This window comes from Poeciliopsis prolifica, unplaced genomic scaffold (assembly GCF_027474105.1).
Source record: "Poeciliopsis prolifica strain line A6 unplaced genomic scaffold, Auburn_PproV2 SCAFFOLD043, whole genome shotgun sequence".
In the NCBI taxonomy this organism is placed as follows: Eukaryota; Metazoa; Chordata; class Actinopteri; order Cyprinodontiformes; family Poeciliidae; genus Poeciliopsis; species Poeciliopsis prolifica.
In genome coordinates, this window is record NW_026562418.1 from 2706674 (window position 1) to 2726402 (window position 19729).

Consider the following 19729-nt stretch of genomic DNA (forward strand, 5'->3'; position numbering starts at 1 on the left):
CCGTTGATTGCAGCCCTAAACAGGCAGCAAACCCCCTCACCCCGAATCACTGAGACTAGTTTGACAAAGACTGTTAGGAGGTGTTGCTGGAAAACATAAGCTGCTATAATGCACGACAGAAACTGCGAGAGCCTGGGAGCCGATGGGCTGTGGAACAACTCGAGCTCTGAGAGTAAAAGTTGATTGACCTTGCATTTAACTATCAAAGAAACGCGCGACTTCGCCCACTCAGCTTCTGTCTGACAGAGTCAGCTTCCTGGACTTATCCAGGCGCATGTTCATGTTCCTCACACATGCAGAAACTCTGCTTTATTCACAACTCCGAGGAGAATTCTGTGTTCCTGTTTAGAGGTCTGTGAGGGAAGAAAAAAAAACCAAAACAAAAAAAAATTCTCAAGTGGGTCTAGTAACCCGGCTTGCACTCACAACAGAATCATATAGTTGTAAGCATATAGTTTTCGTTTAAAGGCATTTAATCACGTGCAATCTATTAGGATAATATAGTCTTAATCTTAGACTGCTGATTTTACATTTTATGCCGGCGTATGGAGAAACGAGTGAAAGGAACCGAATGGGGGGTTTTGTGGAGCATTAACTTTTCGCATATTTGACGTATGCGCACACTTTGAGGCACCTCTGATCTGAAGAAGACACGTGGTTTGGGATTAAAGGTGTGAAATTTACAGCAATTTGATGAGTCAATTTTAGGGCTGGAACTAAATTATTTTAGTTATTTTATTCATCTCAATTATTTTGGCAATTAATCTGATCAAAAGAAAATGACCCAATTCGGTCTTTTTATGCAATATTAGAAATACATTAGAGATGCAAATAAATAATTCACTTCCTTTTTTAAATAAGCAAAATATTCCGTAGCCTGAAATGCAATAAAATGGTATTTATTTAGTGTACATTTGTAGCAAAGAATAAAACATATTTCTAACATCAACAAGTGAAAAGCTCAGCCCTTTCTGCATGACTCAACATCAATACAATGCAGGAATAATCCGTTAAAACATTAATAACCGAATGGGAAAAGGTGCCTAAAAGGATTTTTCAGTTTTTAAAGAATTTCAATCAGGTGAAGCTACAACTTCCGCTTGAGTTTTGGGTAAAACATAATCACATATTTTTTTATGTATACCTTAAATCCAAAATATTATTTGAACAATTTTGGCTTAGTGACTGCTCCGACGATTAATCGATTACTATATTAGCTGACAACTGTTTCAATAATCAAGCAATCACAATTAATCCGATTAATCACAATTAATTACAACTAACCCAATTAGTCACAACGAATCTGATTAATCACAATTAATATGTTTCATATTTACCATTCACGACCTTTAGGTTTTAAATGGGTCTGCTTAAATATCAGAGATGTCGCAGAAATTATCAGAAGAAATTGTCAAACAAATCTCCCTGTTGCTCTTGTTCTGCCTAATGTCTTTCTGAGGTCTGCTGATTCCAGAAACTGACTGTATCCTGATGAAACTGCAGGCGTAGCTACAAAAAAGAGGCTCGTCTGACACACTCAGGTCATGTTGTCCTGATGTGATTCAGTGAACTAAAAAGATTATCTTACTTTCATGCGAGTGGCGGGTAAGTACGCTGAGTTCTGGTGATGGGCCTCAGAGTCGAAATTCGACAGTGGTAGATGAGGAAATTACAGACAGATTTGGGGTTGATTCCTCTCTTCGTGGGGAAACGGCCTTCAAAACCGAGACGTACCGATCCACTTTTATCACTTCCTGTTCCGATATCTGAGGTTTGGTATTGGTCAGTATTGATCCAATTTTTTATGTTTTTTTTTTTTTCCCTTTATAATTATATTAAATCAGTGTCAAATTACAAAAAAACTGAAACATAAACTGAAGTAGGCTTTGCTCCCAGATCTGTGCTTAAAAGCAAACAACTGGACTTGCCTGAATACTCTAATGTGTTGAAGGAAAAACGGACACACACTCCCCAAGTCATCAAATGGCCAACGAGGCTTCAGGAAAAGGTCACACAGCTGGTACACTGCTGCTTTTCTCCGCCTGCCGTTCTTTGCACATGTTGCTCCAGGTAAACTGACGGAGCGTCGTGTAACCATCGTTGACATTTAAATGCGAGGCTGTCCACCTGACTCAGACGTTCTGCCTCGCTCCGGCCAATTAAGCGCGCTACTGTCCCCCCGGTGGCCCGGAAGATCTACAGCGTTTAAGAATGTCACAGACTGCCCTTTTCGCCGAGGCGTATGCCAGGAGCGTGGCATTTGAAACTGTGTTGGAAAAGGTATTCTGCTTTTGAGTCAATTTGTTTTAGTAAAAAAAAACAACCAAAAAACAAATTATGTTAAAGAGGGATTTTGTTGCTTCGAGGAGCAAATGGTTGCCCAAAGGAAACGCCGACTGCAGCGAATTCACCAGTCCATACAGGAAGTTGAGATCGCAGCTAATAATTAATTAATTAACTCATGTTTGAAAATTTTGTGCACATTTCCAATTTTCACCGGACATCGTAACTTTCCCTTTATTCAAGAGCAGTTTAAATTCTAATAAACATTTAACACTGGAACTGGAAGACATTTTAAATGACCAAAATAAATAAACAAAGCAAGAAAAACAATGCATTTTGAAGTCCTTGTAAACAAAACTTCAATAAAAAGAGCTGGTTGAGCCCAAAACACTAAACTGAAGTCTTTTATCATGCAGTTTTTTGCATAAAGAGAGAAAAAAAGAGATAAAATGATAAACCATGCCAATGGAGATTACTAAGTTTGTTTTAATTTCTCATGATGTTAACTGATTTATTGATTATTGTTACAGGTGTATCAATTATTAGTTCTTGACCATCACTACCAACACTTTTTACTTTTGGTTTGGCCATTTAGATTTTTCGGCTATTACTGTAGCTTTCAAAGTCATTTTCTAAAGACGCGACAAATTGCGCTTTATGAAGTGAAAGTTCTAGAAGAAAGACGGTGAAGTAGCCGAGAGGATTCCAGCTGAGCCGTCACATCAGAAACCCACAATTCATGAAAAGGCAAAATCAATAAAAATGGCCCTGAATGTCTTTACAACATGCCTCGTCACATGTTCCATTTAGACAAACCACAGAGTGGCCTTTTCTTCACTTACCGAGAGGTTCTTGGCACATCTCCAGGGTCTGCTGAGCAAATCTCTCCGCGCTGCAGCATTAGCACAACTCAGTCTCAATTAAAGAGCATTATCCAGGCAGGAGGTGCCGAGTTCGCTGTCATTACTAATCCCTTCACCTGCCTCATGAGGCCCACACATATAACATGCAGAACGCCGGCGGATATGGAATGGAAGGACGGTAATAGTGCAAGTGGAGGGCCAGAAGGAATCTAAGGAATGTGAAGAGTTTCAGGAGGACCGAGCGGTAACGGGCAGGTTTGTAACTGACCTCTGACCTCCAGCTATTGGTTAAGCTTTCACCTGTCAATACTGATTGAACTGATTATACCTTTCCAGCTGTAAGCAGGGATTAGTTATTTATCATAGGACGGGCAGTTATTGCACTGGTTATCAAGAAAAAGATATTCTGTGACTCTTAAAGACAATTATAAAGTCAAACTATGTTTGCAAACCCTCAGACTTGGCGGTTTATCTAATACTTATCTAATATTTACAAAAGTCTGTCCATGACAAAGTTCAAAATGTTTAACAAAACAGTGAAACTTTGCTGCAATACATTTACTGCTGTTACAGCAGCAAAGCAACTAAAACAACTAATAGGATTAATCCTGATTAATCAATTGCTGAATCAATTAATTGTGATTAATTGATCACTGAAGTAATGGTCAACTCGTAACAGCTATCGTTGACTGTAGTAATGGAGAAAAGATTATTTTGCTGAATCAACAACACACTCAGAGCAGCAATTAAGCCAAAACTGTACAAAAGATTCTGGATATCGGATGAAAAACATTGTTCTTCACCTCAAACGGCAGTTTTAGCCTCACCTGTTTAGCGTGTATGAATTTTAAGCAATAAAATAATTTTGTTTTATCATTTAAAATAGAAACTGAATTATTTATTTATTTACTTACGCATTTCTAATATTGTATAAAATGAGCGCAAGCGGCTAACCGAAAAATCTGCAAAACGTAGTAAACAAATTTTACCAATTAATTGTCAGAATAACCAATTATTACAATAATCTGTAGCTGCAGCCCTGCATCCAAAATACTTCAATAGAAAATAAAGTTTCTTTTCACATAACTTCTTATAGACTGGGAAAAAAAAAAAGATTGGACTTCAGGAGTTCCAACCAAGCAGGATCGGGAATGTAAAGAACGCATTATGTGCTTGTTTCACCACCAGATTTAGAAAGTGAAGTTTTTCATGTAAATAAAGGGGGGGAAAAAAGCCTATTTAGCTTTGGGGAAGCAGGTGGATGCAAGGTGACGATATTATAACATATCCAGAAAACAGCTGAGTCACTGTATTATGTGCCGTGTGCGCATTCACAGTAAAAAACCTCCAGGACGCGTTTCTGCACTCTTTACTCTACCCAGGCCCAAGGCGGCGGTGGTCCTCACCTCTTTGTCCATGCTGTCAAGGTCCTCCTTGCAGAGTGTGTATAGCGGCATCGTTTCCGACATGCTCGGCTGCCGCTCCCGGCGGGAAGGCCCCGGCTGCTCGTCGTCCTGGCTGGACCCGGCCGCCTCGTTCTGCTGACCCTGGGCGGCTCCCCTGAGGTGCAGGAGCAGAGGAGAATGAGAAAACCAGTCTGAATGGTTGGGAAACGGGGTTTTTACACATTCACATATCAGGTACTTCATACTTTTCCAGGAATCCTGGGGGGGGGGGGCAGAGGGGGAACACAGATGCACCGATTCAATATTGATATCTGTATCTGTCCTGATGTTTTACAGCATCTAGATTGGTGACAATGTGGCCAATTTATTCAGTCTAAGTCTGTTTTGTGCTCTGATGGTTTATTATTTTACATTTAGAATTCCTTATTGCACTTTTTGACATGTGAAAGATACATTTATGTCTATGTTTAAAAAAATAAACGTTTTAAGACAATTCATCTGTTTTCTGTATCATATTGTTTTGGGTAATACTAAAGTGCCGATACTGGTATCGGTATCAGAAGTGAAAAAAGTGGATAGGTGCGTGCGTCTCTGGAATAAAATTCAATTTCAAATTTGGCTTTCTGCTTTAAAGTTCATTTAAAGACACATTAAAATTATATATTCTATATTTTAGTGACTATCAGAACATCAGAAGCATCACTTTCCGTCGCTTTGTACTTTTAGATTTTTTCCTTTCTTTCTTTATGTCATTCTGATCTTTGTGGGCCTCGCCAGGGAGCAAAACTCATTTGCAAAAACGCAAAACACAATCAGCTTTTAACCGGTCAGTGCAACAAAAGCAGGGACGTTAAAGCAGGAGAGCGACGGTGTGGGAAGCACGCAGGACTCAGAAGAGCCTAATGGATGTATATGCAAATGCGAAAGGGACGGCTTCCCAGTTTCCTCCGGGCGCTGCTTAATTGAACAGATCTCCTTTGATGATTCTCTTCATTTTAAAGCAACTCGCTGAAAACTTAATTGTGCCTCTAATCCATGAATAAAATAGGGCAATTTTCCACTTCAGATGATTAATCACAGAGCATCGTCAGAGATTTGCTCAATTTGAGGATGTTTTAAGGATGGAGGATGGCCGTCTGGGGTGAAACGGGAACAGAGAAAGCGACAAAAGACGGGACGAAAAGCGATGCTCTTATTTCATTTAAGTGAAACTTGAAAGTCATTTGAAAATAAAAAGGACTTTCTCCACGATCATTCTTTATTGGTGTTTTGCAAAGAGAAATCAGTTTGGTGCAGGACAGAAAAGACTCAGGGTCGTCAAGCCTCTAGCAGATGTTGTAAATTTGAGGATAACAATAATAGCCAAAGGCAACTCTACCATTGGTGCTCAACAAGAACATCTGCATCCAAACCTCTGCTATTATTTCTAACAACTCTAAGGGTGTTTCAGGTTCGTCTCATGTTTTACAACGAAACAAAGTGTGAACGGAACAGGAGGTCACCCAGCCTGATGGGTGACTCACTGATGGCACTGTTATGGTGAATCACTCAAATAAAAAACTTGGCTATCCGGGTTTTTTTTTAGTTTGGCGCTGTTCTCTGGTGAAAGCAAAGGGAATGCTAAGAAACTGATTGAGTGTTGAATTGGGTGACAAAATGATTATTACTACATTTTATTAATATCAATGTTCAGTGATGTAACTGGTTGAGTGCAGTACCTGAGACCAGACTGATCCATGCGGTCGGAAAGGGGCCCTGACACCTGAAGGTAGGCTGATGGACGCCCTGCCTGAGGGCCCCTGCGGATTAGCTTGCCTGTGACAGAGTCATAGGTCCGGGCCTCTGAATACCCTCCTCGCGGTCTGGGGTGGACGGGAGCTGGTTGGAAGACAGCCTTCTGCAGGCAGCCCTGATTGTCGAGAAAAGCGGCCGGACTGTTGCTCCTTCAAGAGACGGAATTGGGAGTTTAACGCCATACTTGGGCTTGTACATGTTTAGCTACTAACAGATTAGCCTAGGAGATCATAATTCTGGTACCGTGGCGTCCTGGAGTAATCCTCCTTCAGAGGGTACAACTGCTCCTCCACCCGCTCCCAGCGCTCCAGGCAGCTCCACAGCCAGTCGGGGTTGACCACATGGAGGTGCTTGCAGCCCTGCGCTTGCCGTACCTTCTCGGTTCCTGCGAGAACCGCAGTTGTAAGCGGTTTGGTGAAACATTAGCTCACAAGACAGAACAAATATGGAATGTATGAAAAAAGGGTGATATTTTTTGAGGAAAACTTGGAATGCAAATAATTTGTTTTCACATAAAAGCTATAAACACTAGAATCAATAGTATAATCCATTCTACGTTTGACATGTCTGTGTACAGTGGTAACTACAAAGTCAATTATGTCAACTACTCAACCACACCTACTCAAAAATATTAGTTACATTAATGCTAAAGCTCTACACAAGCACAGTATTTTCCCAAAGCTAATGGTAAAGTCTAGCTAGTGCTGAAGTGATACAAAAGATTGTATTTAGCTACAACGTGAGCCATCCATGATTGTGGCTTTGGATCCAAAGTGTTTCCACATAAATGAACGTCTTTTGCTTAGTAAACGCTACTGCAGCAGTGGATGCTGGTCATTGTCCGACTTTCTCAAGTATGAAATGCTAACTTAGGTAAAATCATGAGTTAAACAACTTTTACTCCATTCACTACAATATTAACCAGTAGATTTGGCTGTTGTTGATGGCTAAGTGACTAAAAAAATTTGGGACAAAATAAATGCAACTTATTCCCTGACAACCAGTCAGTGAGCTTCATGACAACATAAAAGAAACGTGAATCTAACTGGACAACATACAACTGTACTCCGTTTGTATCATCCATGTCTACATACCTGCCCTCGCTGCAACTAGATGTGTCGTCCGGTTGGGGTCCTGAGAGTTGAGGATCAAACTCTTGCCGATTTTGGCCCCTAGGGCTTTGGCGTGGTAAAACTCCCTTGTCCTTTCCATGGGGTAGTTAGTGGGGTAAAGTCCGCTGAACACGACCGTCGTGCCTTCCAGAGTCTTGCTCTTCAGCTCTGGAACAATCCTGCGGATGTCCGGCATCTCCAACATCTCTTTCCTCAGATAGGTCTCGTAACGGGCAAAGTACTCTGCGTGGATCCGTTCCAGCACCTCCTCCAGGTAGATGAGGTGATCGTCCTGGTCGATATCGGTCTCTTCCTCTTCCTCCTCGTCTTCCATGCTCTGATCCAGCAGCTCCTCTCCCACTGTGACTCCGGACTGTTCGCTGTTCTGGGACTCGGTTTCCGGTTCTCTCCTCTCTAAGAAGCCGTTCCCCAGCTCAGGGTCGGGCAGGACAACGCCTGGGTGTTCTGCCGAGTCCGAGCTGTTCTCGACTTCGCAAGAACCTTTGCTGTCCCCGTCCTTCGTCACGTCCTCATCAAAGGGCTCCTGAACATCTCCTTCCTGTTCAGACTCCTTTGTCACGTGAGTCCTACTTTGACTCTCACAGTCTAGCGAGGCGGGCTTTCCTGTACCCGATTCACTGTCGCTGTCACTAGAAAGGTCAAAATCCAAGTTATTGGAGTCATGACTCCGTGCTGAAGAGTTGGTACCTTCCTGTGCCTCATCTGTCCTGTTACCACCATCCTCTTTTACATCTTTATTATCCTCCACCTGAGTGTCCTTTGGTTTCTGCCCAGACTCTGTAACCTTATGACCAGCGTCTGACCCTTGACTCCGTCCTGCCTCCTCCAGATCCTCCTCCACAGCCCCCAGTGTCCTTTCACCGGCAGCTCCTTCCTGAGAAGACTGAGGTAATGAAAGCTCTTCCTTTCCTGAAATGCCTGGCTCCTTTGACCGTTTCCTGAGGCCATTATTTTGCTCATCAGCACCAATCGCCTCCGCTTGGTCTGTGCTCTCTGCCGGCCGACTTGAAGGGCCTCCTGCTGGAAGACATGAAAATCCGATCACAAAAACAAACAAACAAGATGTGAGGGTGAAGTGAGACCTGCTGATGAACTGGAGGTACCTCACTGTGAGATGGAAAGAAAATCAAACACGGTTTTTGATACTTTTTAGAAAACGCTCAGAAATGTGGCCTTTTTAGAGGAAGCTCAGTATAAAGTCATTGTTAACATAAAAAGTTCCTGTTACAGAATGCTGTGAGGTACGTCGCCACACACACCGGAGCTGGTGTGTGTGATATCCTATCACATATCTGATAGGAAGATATGTGAAGCTAAAACCTAGAGAGAAAAAAAACATTTGATGCTGCAAAAGGCTTGAGGTGGTTCTCATCTCAGCAGCATAACCACCCTAAACACACATCCAGAGCTGCAATAAAATTTTAATCAGAGCATGTTCCGTCTTTGAATGGTCCAATCAACCCCAACACATAAATCCGATTGTCAAAATGTTCAAATTGCTGTTCTCAGGTGCAGCGTTTCCCCCAGAAAGCTTGCTAAGGCAGTCCACCACCAACCCACCGACTATTTATATTGAAAAAAAGTAAAAGTTGACAGGAAATTTTAAATATACCAAGAAATATTATTGGAAGATATTATTGACGACCAACTATGGAGTCTTACAGAAGCAAACTCAAACACTTACAATTCAATCAATATTTTGGACGTCATTTAAATCCTCAATGGATCTTAAAACAGGTCATTCTGATTAGAAAGTAAAATTCACTAAAATAAATATTACCTAAAATGGAAAATGGTGAGTAAGTATTTGCGTGATTAACTTAATACTCTTAAGATTCAAAATTAAAAACTCTAATATTTACTGTGTTAAGTTTTCTTCTTTCTTTTCTGCATTTTGATTTGCTGGCTGTTTTTTGTCCAGCATTTGCAGGGAATACTCTGATTGGATGAAAAAGTTGTGTTTGTGATTGACATACACGTTTTCAAGCTGCAAGCAGAGACACAGAGCTAAGTGTGTGTGACATGTAAACACACATGACAAAACATTATTCTTTGTTCACAGAGATATATGTGCTCATATCAGTCTTTTAGAGGTTTGTGTTCAGCGCACTGTGATGTTTTATACTCTACATATAAGTTAGTTCTTTGGAGGGACGATATAAACACTGGTACAGGTGAACCTGCTCTGCAAGATCACCTTCCAAATACAAGATTTTTAATAAAAGGTGGCGCACACGACCCTGTGTTTGCTATCGCTGTTAATGGTTAACATATTAACATGACATTAAAAAACTAAGTTTAGCCTGGCAGGGGTTGCAAGTAAAGCCTGGTGGCCCGCCAGGCTTATGTCATGCTGCGGAAACCTGCAGATGCTCTCCATCCAACCTGAGACAAGAAATCAGGAAAGACATTCAATCTCTAGATGTGGAGGAAAATATCCAGAAAGACTTGCAGCTTTACCTGTAGCGAAAGGCAGTTCAGCAATGAGCTGACTCAGGAAAGCTCAAAATAAATAAAAACCGATTATCATTTTAATTTTTCTCCCACTATACAAGTATGCACTGCTTTGTGTTCGTCCATAATAAAAATCCTATTGAACTATATTATGGTTATACTTAGAGAAAACATGGAGGAATAGTAGTATCAATCTTGTGATGTCTTGTGATAACGGAATCCGACAGTCTGACAGCAGACCTATTAGGAAACTTGTCTCCAAGTAGATCAATGAGCAACTTTCCTCTTCCTAGTTGCCAGAATCTGCCTGAAGTTCCCCTCTAATACGCTCCGCAAAGAGAATTGCTTAGATTTTAGCACAGCGCGTGCAGCTCTGCCTTCGCCCCGTGTTGGCAAACACTTCTTGAAGGAGAACACTCCTGCGAGGCAAATCCGATTCCTCTGGGAACACTGAGTCACTCGGCAGCCAGCGACTCTGTTTGAGCGTGAAATATGTGAGGAGATAACCTCTCAACAAAGCAGACTCGGAAAGAAAGGAATACATAAATAAAAGTTGCCTTGTTCAAAGTAAGTATACTGTATCTTTTGAAGGCACTGGGCTGAATGGACAAGATATGGAGGCGTAATAATCAGAGGAGACAGGGCACGCTACAGCAGTTTGGGGTTTGTACCCGCTCTAGGAACACAAAAGCAGTACATTAAGCCATGGACAAGAGCGCGCATAAACCGGGGGCAGAGTTTCTGTCCAATAAAATCTTTGCAATTACTTTTTATAGTCAACCAGAGAAAGACAATAAATCCACCAAATCTAATCAGACATGGTCTAAACAATATCATTTCAAGGTGTAGTTTTTAAGTTTCAGAAAAGTAAAAGAAAAAAACAACTAAACGTTCTTGTACCCTTCTTGGCCATCTGAGCTTCCCGTGATCCCGGCGGAGCGTTGATGTCTCCGATGCCCTGGAAGTAGATGTACTTCTTCACAGTGATGAGGTTCGGTGCAAACTTCCAGACGTCTTCCCGGTCGTCGATGATGCAGACCATGGAGTCGCCGCAGGGGAACAGGTTCCTGGAGAAGGAGAAAAATACGTTTTATGAAATACAAAGTAAACATCTGCTGCTGTTGAAATCAGGTATACTCTTGTTTTCATGTTTGACACTAAATCGGACTGAAGATTTCTTGTTTCAGCTCAGATAGAATTTTTACAATTATTGCCTTTTGCTAAGCGACAGAATAATGACATTTTTTTAAGAACTTTTATTCCATTCAACCTACATTTATATGTCTTAGAAACTAGTAACACTTCAATTAAAGACACACCTGTGCATGTATTTGAAGACCTCACTCAGGAAACAAAGGTGTACGTTTTTACAGACATTTGTAATCTAGAGGTGCACCGATTGGAGTTTTTTTTTTTTTTTGGTCCGATCACCAATCTTTAAAAAGTCTGACCTGCCGATTCCAATTTTGGCCAATAATCATTTTTTCTCGTCTGAGAAGTAGCTCAATATGGTGACAAAATCTTTAAGTTGTCCAGCTTAACTGTTAACTGTAGTTAGCCACGCACATGAACACAGTCATCCGGAGTAGGTGATTTTCAGGTCTATGTGGTAGCAAATAGGGTCGGTTTCGTATGAAGGTATGAAGGAAAGCAGAGTGGATTTATTGTGCACTCTAGAGTGTAGTCTGATGATACCTAAATTGAAGCATTTGGCCACAATGCCAAATGCTCACTAGCCTGAGAATACTATTCCAAAGTGATCTTTGTGGCAGAAGAGACTGGTGCACTTCACACATGATGAGGAAAGAAAATGACAAGTAGATACTAAAGCAACATCTCAAGTTGTCAGCCTGGAAGTCTTCAAAACGGACAATGATTTGTCTGTAGCGTAATAAAGTGGCTTAAAGGACAAGAATGTCAATGGTTTACCGCGGCCAACAGAGGCCTGATCGCAGTCAGACAGGAAATCTGTGGGCGGAGTTAGAGGAAAACAAACCTGATTCAGTTCTGTCAGGAGCAACGGTCACAATTCCAGCAAACTACAGTGAGACGTTTATTGATGAATAACTTAAGACTTTGGCCCACGTCATATATTTTAAGACAGTTCTACCAAACAGGAAAGAAAAGTAGGCGTCTAAATTTAAAGAAAAGAATTTAGCAATCAAACCTGATGTTGGTCATCCTCCTAAAACAAGAAGCTTTAGTCTGATTTCATGCCAGACAGAGAATAAAACAATGGAAATTGATGTCTATGCAGTGGATGTAAATATCTCATTCAAACTGCATCTGTTTTTTAAACAACAGCTCAAAAACATCATCATGTATGCTGATGGGTAAACAGACAGTGTGTCTCTTACCTAAGATTCCCCGTCTTGGAAGAAGGATCTATGCATTCGTCTCTGGAAAGGATTCTGTGGGAGAAAAGTTTCTTTTCGGGATCCAAGAAGCCTAGAGAGGAAGAAGCAGATGTTTGATTCCTGTTTCGTCTGAATTATATTATCCATTTGTAGGTTCCGCGGAGTAGATTGATTTCAACAGAAACTTCATTTTGAATGCAATCTGTTTCTGAAACGAAACATGCTGCGCGTTATGAAAACAAAAATAAAAACTCCACAACTGCTGCTGATATTACCTGCTTTGAAACAAGCTGAACTCACTGCAATGAGGTCAGCAGCAGAATCCAATTCGACCTGCATTAAACATTCATCGTGGAAGCAGAAACAAGCACCGGGACGGTGTTCATCTTATTATTTATGCCACAACGAAAGACAGCAGCATAAATACCAAAAGGATTCTGCAGAAAAGCTCCGTCTAAAACCTGATATACAGCAGCGAAATGTTTATACTAAGAAGAACAGCATCCAAAAAAATAAAAATAAAAATGATAGAAAAAAAATATGCTGGAAATCAGTTGCAGAAACTTTGCCCTCCCCAGAAAGAACCAGAGCTGAGCTGGACTCCAGAGCGCAAGCAGGCACCGCCCTCTGGTGGACGCTAGCAGGAAACGCAAGCTGACGACTGTCGAATCTCGAAGATTATAGTTTTTGTTTCCTTCGATATTTTGTTTTTTACATGAACGTCTAAAAAAATACGTAGTGTGCATTTGTATTAGACCCCCTTTATTCTGAGACCCCTAAATAAAATCCAGCACAAGTCACCTCAAAAATGCAGTGACTGCGATTCCTCTATATTGTATAGTTTGTTTTGCAATTTTTCTGCCTTACTAGTGACTCGCCGTTAGTTATCCAAGCAGAATTTGCAAGAAATACGAATGAAAAATGCCAGTTTGACGGGCTGGTGGTGTTGTGCATTTATATCAACTTTATAAAGTCGTAAGTGCAGGCACAGATCAAAACACGAGCCAGTACGTGAATTTGGGCGAGTGTGGTCGAGACGGAAACTCACTCAACTCTTTCTTTGTTCACGATGACATATGCGCTCACATCAAATGCACGTTCGACAGACCTCTAAAAGCGTGACTGTGACTCAGACTTTATTGTCGCGCTTTTGTGGGTTTGTGTTAAGTGGGTGCGAGCGGAGCAAGTGGTGACGTTTTTAAACTTGACGTGTACGCGATCCAAACAAAGACGGCCTCTTTAGACCTACAATATAAATGCCGGTAGAGGTGAACCTCCTCCGCAAAATCACCGTCCTGAGAAATCATTTCCAGTTCATTGCATCATTTAAAGACGTAGCTTTTTCACAATCAGTGATACCGGTGTATGAAAAAAAATATGTAAAGTAAAGAAGCAAACGATGTCTAGCTTGGCAGAGGGGCAAGTGAAGTCTGGCAGCCCGCCAGGCTTATGATATACTGGAGGAAACCCCGTACACTGAATTCTGCAACGTGGTAAAACATGAAAAAGTTTCCAGAGTGAGGAAACTATTGCAAGGTACAGCAGATGCTGTCGTTTTAGTTATGAGAAAACAACAATGAGTTCATTACCAGCGATGGTGTGTGCATATAAACGGCTCCCGAATGTGAAGACGTGCAGCTCGTAGAGTTTGGCAATTTTCTCCAGGAATTCCTTGCAGTGCGGCCGTAACCGCGTGTGGAGCATGGGCTCCCCCCGACCGAGCTGGAAGTGGAAGATCCCCTGAAAGAAACATTTTTTTTCTTTTTTTTTTTTAAATTGCCGCCACAAGATTTAGCAGTGAAAGTGGGGTTGGAGGTGGGAGCGGTACCTTGTTGGACATGCGCTGGCAGTGGTGCTCAGTGGTGTGGATCAGCGTCTGGTCCAGGTCCACCATGAGGACAAGCTTTTTGTTGCGGTGCAGCCTCTGCTGGTCTTCGCGAGCCAGCTGTTTGGCTTGCTGTTGGGAGAGAAACAACAAACTCTTGCTTTCATCGCGTTTTTCTTCTGGTTTATTCAGGAAACTTCTTCATCCGGGGCAACTAGGACCTGGGAGCTGCTCAAACAAACCGCTTGTGGCAAACAGGCGCACAGAAACACAATGAAACTTTACAGTAGAGCGGTTGTTCATTCAAGGTATCGCCGTCATATGACTCACCTCCGAGCTGACCATCAGTTCAGGGACACTGTGCACCATGGAGACTGTTGCTGTCCCCTGCTGCCTGAAAGGGAAATAATAGGAGTAGGAGTTCTGCGTTTGTCCATTTCTAATGTCCTTGAACATACTGTGACTGAAGAATACATCATCAACAGTTGCTACTCTAAGAAGTCCTCTCCTACACCGGTTCATTTGGGGCTGTTTGTAGCTACTTGTTACTTTATTTTTTGGTCCTGCAAGAACACATAACATCTAAAACCTCAAAGTTGATAGTCATGCAGCAGAGTGGATGACTCATGAGCAAACGTGAGCAACTGAAACATTCAACATGGTCGCCAAGGTACAAACTAATATTGCAAATATTTTTCAGAGATTAATACTTTTGGTCCTAAATTATACATGATAGATACCATAAAAATCATATTTACTGAGAAGTTATTGATTTTTCAAGATGGCCACGAGGGTTGTGATGGTTTTGCGCTAAAATCGCCAACTGAACGTGAATGTGTTTGGTGTCAAATCAAGGCCTACATAGTTTTTGAGTCATAAAACCTACATATATTTCCTTGATATTGTGCTTCCTTTTTCTGATGGACATTTTCGTTAATGAAGAACATTTGTTCGGACTTAGATAGCCAGCAGTCATTGCCAGTGGTGGACACAACTAGTCAAAAAGTTCCTTCCACTGACTACTAATTTGATAAGGAAGAATCTTAGCCCTGCTAGCAGTAAACAAAAAGAAATTAGCAAATACTGTAAAACAACTTTTTGAAAGCTAGTGTTAAAACCAAACAAAAAAAAAAAAACAACAACAACACAAATAGAACTTAACGCTGACCTGCTATACATGTAATAATCAGCCGAAGCTAATGCTAAACCACTTAGCACATAAAAATAATTACGACCCGATGATGAGCAGAAGTTTTTTAAATTTTACAGTAATATGCTGCAACACGGGTTATTTCTGGATAACTAACTCTATCGTCATGTCTGATGTCACTTCGTGGCATTATGTGACACAATCCATTCCGACGCTCGGGGACTGAAACGCTACATCGCTGTAGAATCAGCAACCAGTTTCTCCTCAAATGCAGAAAAGAACCTTACTGAGTCAGATTCTGGCCACATTCAGCGCACAGACACTTCATCACTATTGGATGGCTGCATTCTTCGATTCTGACAATGACGCCCCTGGAGACAAGACAAAAACAAATGTGTGACATTTGTTAAATGTAGATTAAAACAGTCACATTTTTGTTGCAGAAACACTGGACAGTTCTGGGTATTTCTGTACGCTGACGATCACCAGCTTTATTTGCCAATTAAACATTTAAATATTTATTTGACCAGACCAATCCTCAACGGTTAAGACACAGACGGCTCAAGATATTTGGAAAGATTGTACTTACATTTTGTTTTTTTTGTTTTTTTATTTGATTTTATAATCTTTGTTCCAAAAATGGAAGTCCTTGTGTTTCACTTGAGTTTGTGTGAAAAATGGACTAATAGGAGCTCCAAACTGAGCCTTGTTGCAAAATAAAGAAAAAGGAACCTCATTGTCCACAACCAACTGACCGCAACACAAAATAATGGAAAAGGTGCAAAGTCCAGACCTCAATCAGACTCAAAACTCTGTGCTGGTGGTTCGACAGAGTTTTGCATTAGCAAAGGTCTGAGGACCTCCATGAACCCAAACGACCTCGTAAAGATGAAAGAGGTCAAATTCCACCACAACAATGGAAGAGACTGATAAAGAAAAGCCCTGCCACTGAAGGTGGCCCTCCACTGTTGGGTGTACTTACTTTATCCACTTGGGACTTTTTCATTTTCACTTCATCTTTGTCAATGACTACCAACCTTGTCGAATCTGCTGCATGCTTTGTAGGGCCCCTGTTTGTTTGGAAGAAATGTGAATTCTATCACATTATCTACGTAATGTGCAACTAATTTTTCAAAACGCATTAAATTAATCAATTATTTTATTTTTTAAGCAATGGCCTTTTTTTTGTTTTACATATTATGGACTTCTAAAATACAGATTAAGTTACAGTATTCAAGTTCATTTATTTCAGTTTTTTAATGAAAAAAAAAATCAAACAAACGTGGAACTCACATATTTTAATTCAACATGTTGCTACATTTTATTACAGTTTAGTTTCTCAGATGGTTTGAATATTACATAAGACCGTACAAGCTGCATTTCCGTTACAAATGTGCGCAAGGATTTCGCAATATTCCTCTGATGTCCCAACAAAACACAATTCTGCGATGTCTGCGTTTCTGTTAAATAAGAAATGCAATTAAAATCACAGGTGAATAAATATTTTCCCGTAATAATTTCCCTGAGGTATTTTAGGCAGACGATGTTGAAATCCGAATGACTTTGTAACATGAAAAAAAAAAAAACGGCGGGAAACGTCCGGTTTGAGCCCACTCGGTTAGACTCTAGCTTGCCTTCCACCTGTCAACCTCCTCAGCTCCGACACGCTCCCGGGTTGTCAGGTCAAGCCACGGCAACGCGAGACAGCGCCACATCTGGTTTGCTTTTCAAAATAAAAGCGAACATAGTACTCATTTATGTCAACAAGAGTCCACGCAGTGGTTTGCTTACTTGAGTACATTCTACTTAAACCGTATCATCTCTAATATGATAGTTAAAAGGTCTAGTGAGGATTTGTGACATTTTGTTCAAATACAATGCTTTTACTTTGAAGGTTGCAGTTAAAAGGCTCTTCATTTGTGCCGCCTTTACTGACAGTGGACGATGGGCTAAAAGCAAGTTAGCATTGTTAGCTTCTAAGCTAACAGCCGTGTTTAACAGGGTGTTGTCGGGAGATGCAGCTGACATACTGCCCGTAGCCTTGCCGTGCAGGTCAACTAACATGAGCTAAAATTAGCAGGAAGAGTCAGTAACTCACCCGGGAGGAATTATTTGTCCTGGCTGACAGCAGAGCTCTCTCACCACTCCAGGACGGTCCGATTTCACCTTCTTCTCTGGTAGACTAGCTTCAGCCTCCGTCTCCTTATCCTTATCCTGAGTTATGAGAGCACATAAGGCAAGAACCGAGTTCACGTTCACGCGAGACCCCGGCTTGACCTTCCACTCCAGGAGCCGGAGAGGAAGAGCTCCGCTTGGCCGGCGCATGTCCGCCACCTGCACCGTGGGGCCCTCCGCTGCGGCAGCTGCTGCACCACCACCGCCGCTAGGATCTGCTGGAGGACCCTCCATCTGTCCCACTCCGCTCCAAAAACACCTCTTGTTTTCACCAGTGCTCCGCCTACAACGTATCTAAACTCCCCACAGTGCCGAGTGGCTCATTAAAACACGCGGACCGCCGCTCTCGAAGACAGCTAAAAACAAATGTGCAGGCGATTATAAACCCCTGAAAGTGAACACGGCGAAGCTCCGTTCGCTCTTCCCGCTCGTAAACAGGAAAGCGCAACGCTGCAGCGACACGGGTCGCAGAGCTTCCGGTGGACGGGCGGCGTAAACAAGACAATACTCTTCAAAATAAAAGCAGACGTGAATGCGCGCATAATCGGTTTCGTTGAAACTATTTTCCATAAATCACTCCTCTGATCAGTATGCAACTCTAAATACTGTCATCGACAAAGAAACCATAAATTAATAAATGTATGCAGAAGCGGGTTTTTAAATGTTTTGGGGTTTTTTGTTTTGTTTTGTAATTTGGAAGCTACATAAATATATTTGCGATATTTAAATCCTTTCATTTCCACCACCATGGCGTCTGTTGCTCAAACGGTTTGAGTCAAAATTGCTGCCATGGGCTTTAGTTCAATATAAACAACGTGCAAATAACCTGTCATGGTGAAGTTGGAGCGGATTACTGATACACTGCTATTATTATTGCTGAAGGTTATGATAATCTTCAGTAAATTTGGTTTTGCGAAGTAAAGGAGAGGGAGGCATAAACCTAAAGTCATTGCCGTGTCGCAACAAGGGCACGTGCCCCTCACGCACCTCCGTTTAATGACGTTTTATTGTGAAATCTCCCACCAAAGAGTAGGCTTTCGAGATAGTTCCCTGTGTGAACCGCGTCACGTCCTGGCTGAGCGCGTCCCGGTTCATTACTAAAGATACAATGGAAATGAGTTTATTTACAGAGTGAAAACAAATGTTACCTGAAGGCACTTTCGGGAAAAAAAATCACAACTTGTTTCCAGGTGTACAGAAACAAAATAGAATAGATAATAATTTAATATGAATACTATTAGATATTAGTGAATTGAATTCAGTTGAATTGAATTTACAATGGCAGATGTCTCAAATGTAAATTTTGTACTCAGGGGAATTGATTTATAAGAAATCTGAGATCCATGTGTAACAGAGTTTATGTTGTAGAATCCCACTTGCTTTATATATTATCAGTGCAATGGGAAAAAGCGCCCTCCTCTCTGTGTGGCTGGTTATATGTTGCTGGCCCCTGTAATCAGTGCCAGTCTATGGAAGCTGCACGAGAGGTGAGTTTCATTCCTCAGCACACAGCACGGAAAAGTGTTAGAAACACATAAAATATCATTTTTAATAACTGACATCAATAGTGTGCAACTACTATTTATGATTTGTGTGCCTGGCACCAATTTTGCACTTTTAGTTTTGTTCATATTGTAAAACACTTTCTGTGCTAAGTTAAAGCCAACATGACGCTCTGTTGTAGTGTGCTGAGGGAAGCTGAGCCATTGCATTGATTCCAACCCGATCTGTTCTCATTCAGGAAATGAACTGCCTGTTCACCCAGAACTCCTGGTCTTCATTAAAACATCTACACAACGCAGAGTCGAGGGGTTACTTGGGTCGGCCTGGTACAGTGGAGTGAAGCAGAACCCGGTTACACATGTCCTGTTATTAAATGTTAAAATGTCTTCTTATACAGTTGGATTTAACTGCTTGACTTTCAAGTTTGACGAAACCACCCTTTTTTCCTTCAAAAAACGTACTTTATTCCGATTATTATTTATGTACAAATGTCCAAAAACACACTCGAATACACATCATAAAGGATCTGTTACAACAACAAAAAAGGAAAAATAAAACATAGCAAAGGGATCCGCTTATGAGATAAATCTACGTTTCTTAAAGGAGCTACTGTTTTTACACGTTTTCAGATTATTTCAATTAGGGTTTTTCAACTTGTCTTCACAGTTGTTACGTGCGTTGACGGAACCACCTTCTCTCCAGTCAGGCGCGAGCGTCTCGGGATAACGGAAATACGTCAGCAACGCCTGGAACCCGGAGTCACACTGGAGAGACGCTTGACTTCTC

The 19729-nt window shown here is 41.4% G+C and overlaps 1 protein-coding gene across 3 annotated transcripts in view; it reads right to left on the reverse strand.

Annotated features, from left to right (window-relative positions):
* Positions 1-18313, reverse strand: part of ctdp1 (CTD (carboxy-terminal domain, RNA polymerase II, polypeptide A) phosphatase, subunit 1) — a 58476-nt gene extending 40163 nt beyond the window's left edge. Inside the window, exons 1-11 of one of the 3 annotated variants that reach the window (XM_055055891.1) lie at positions 17364-18308; positions 15553-15636; positions 14446-14509; positions 14119-14247; positions 13880-14030; positions 12291-12381; positions 10834-11000; positions 7441-8496; positions 6590-6731; positions 6271-6495; positions 4553-4706 (exon numbers count right to left, since the gene is read on the reverse strand). In XM_055055891.1, coding sequence (XP_054911866.1) covers positions 4553-4706; positions 6271-6495; positions 6590-6731; positions 7441-8496; positions 10834-11000; positions 12291-12381; positions 13880-14030; positions 14119-14247; positions 14446-14509; positions 15553-15636; positions 17364-17674 — 2574 coding nt within the window. In that variant the 5' untranslated portion in view covers positions 17675-18308. Of the gene's footprint in view, positions 1-4552; positions 4707-6270; positions 6496-6589; positions 6732-7440; positions 8500-10833; positions 11001-12290; positions 12382-13879; positions 14031-14118; positions 14248-14445; positions 14510-15552; positions 15637-17363 lie in introns of all 3 variants that reach the window. The other 2 variants (XM_055055890.1, XM_055055892.1) reach the window with 2 other exon arrangements.
* Positions 18314-19729: the final 1416 nt, after the last annotated feature.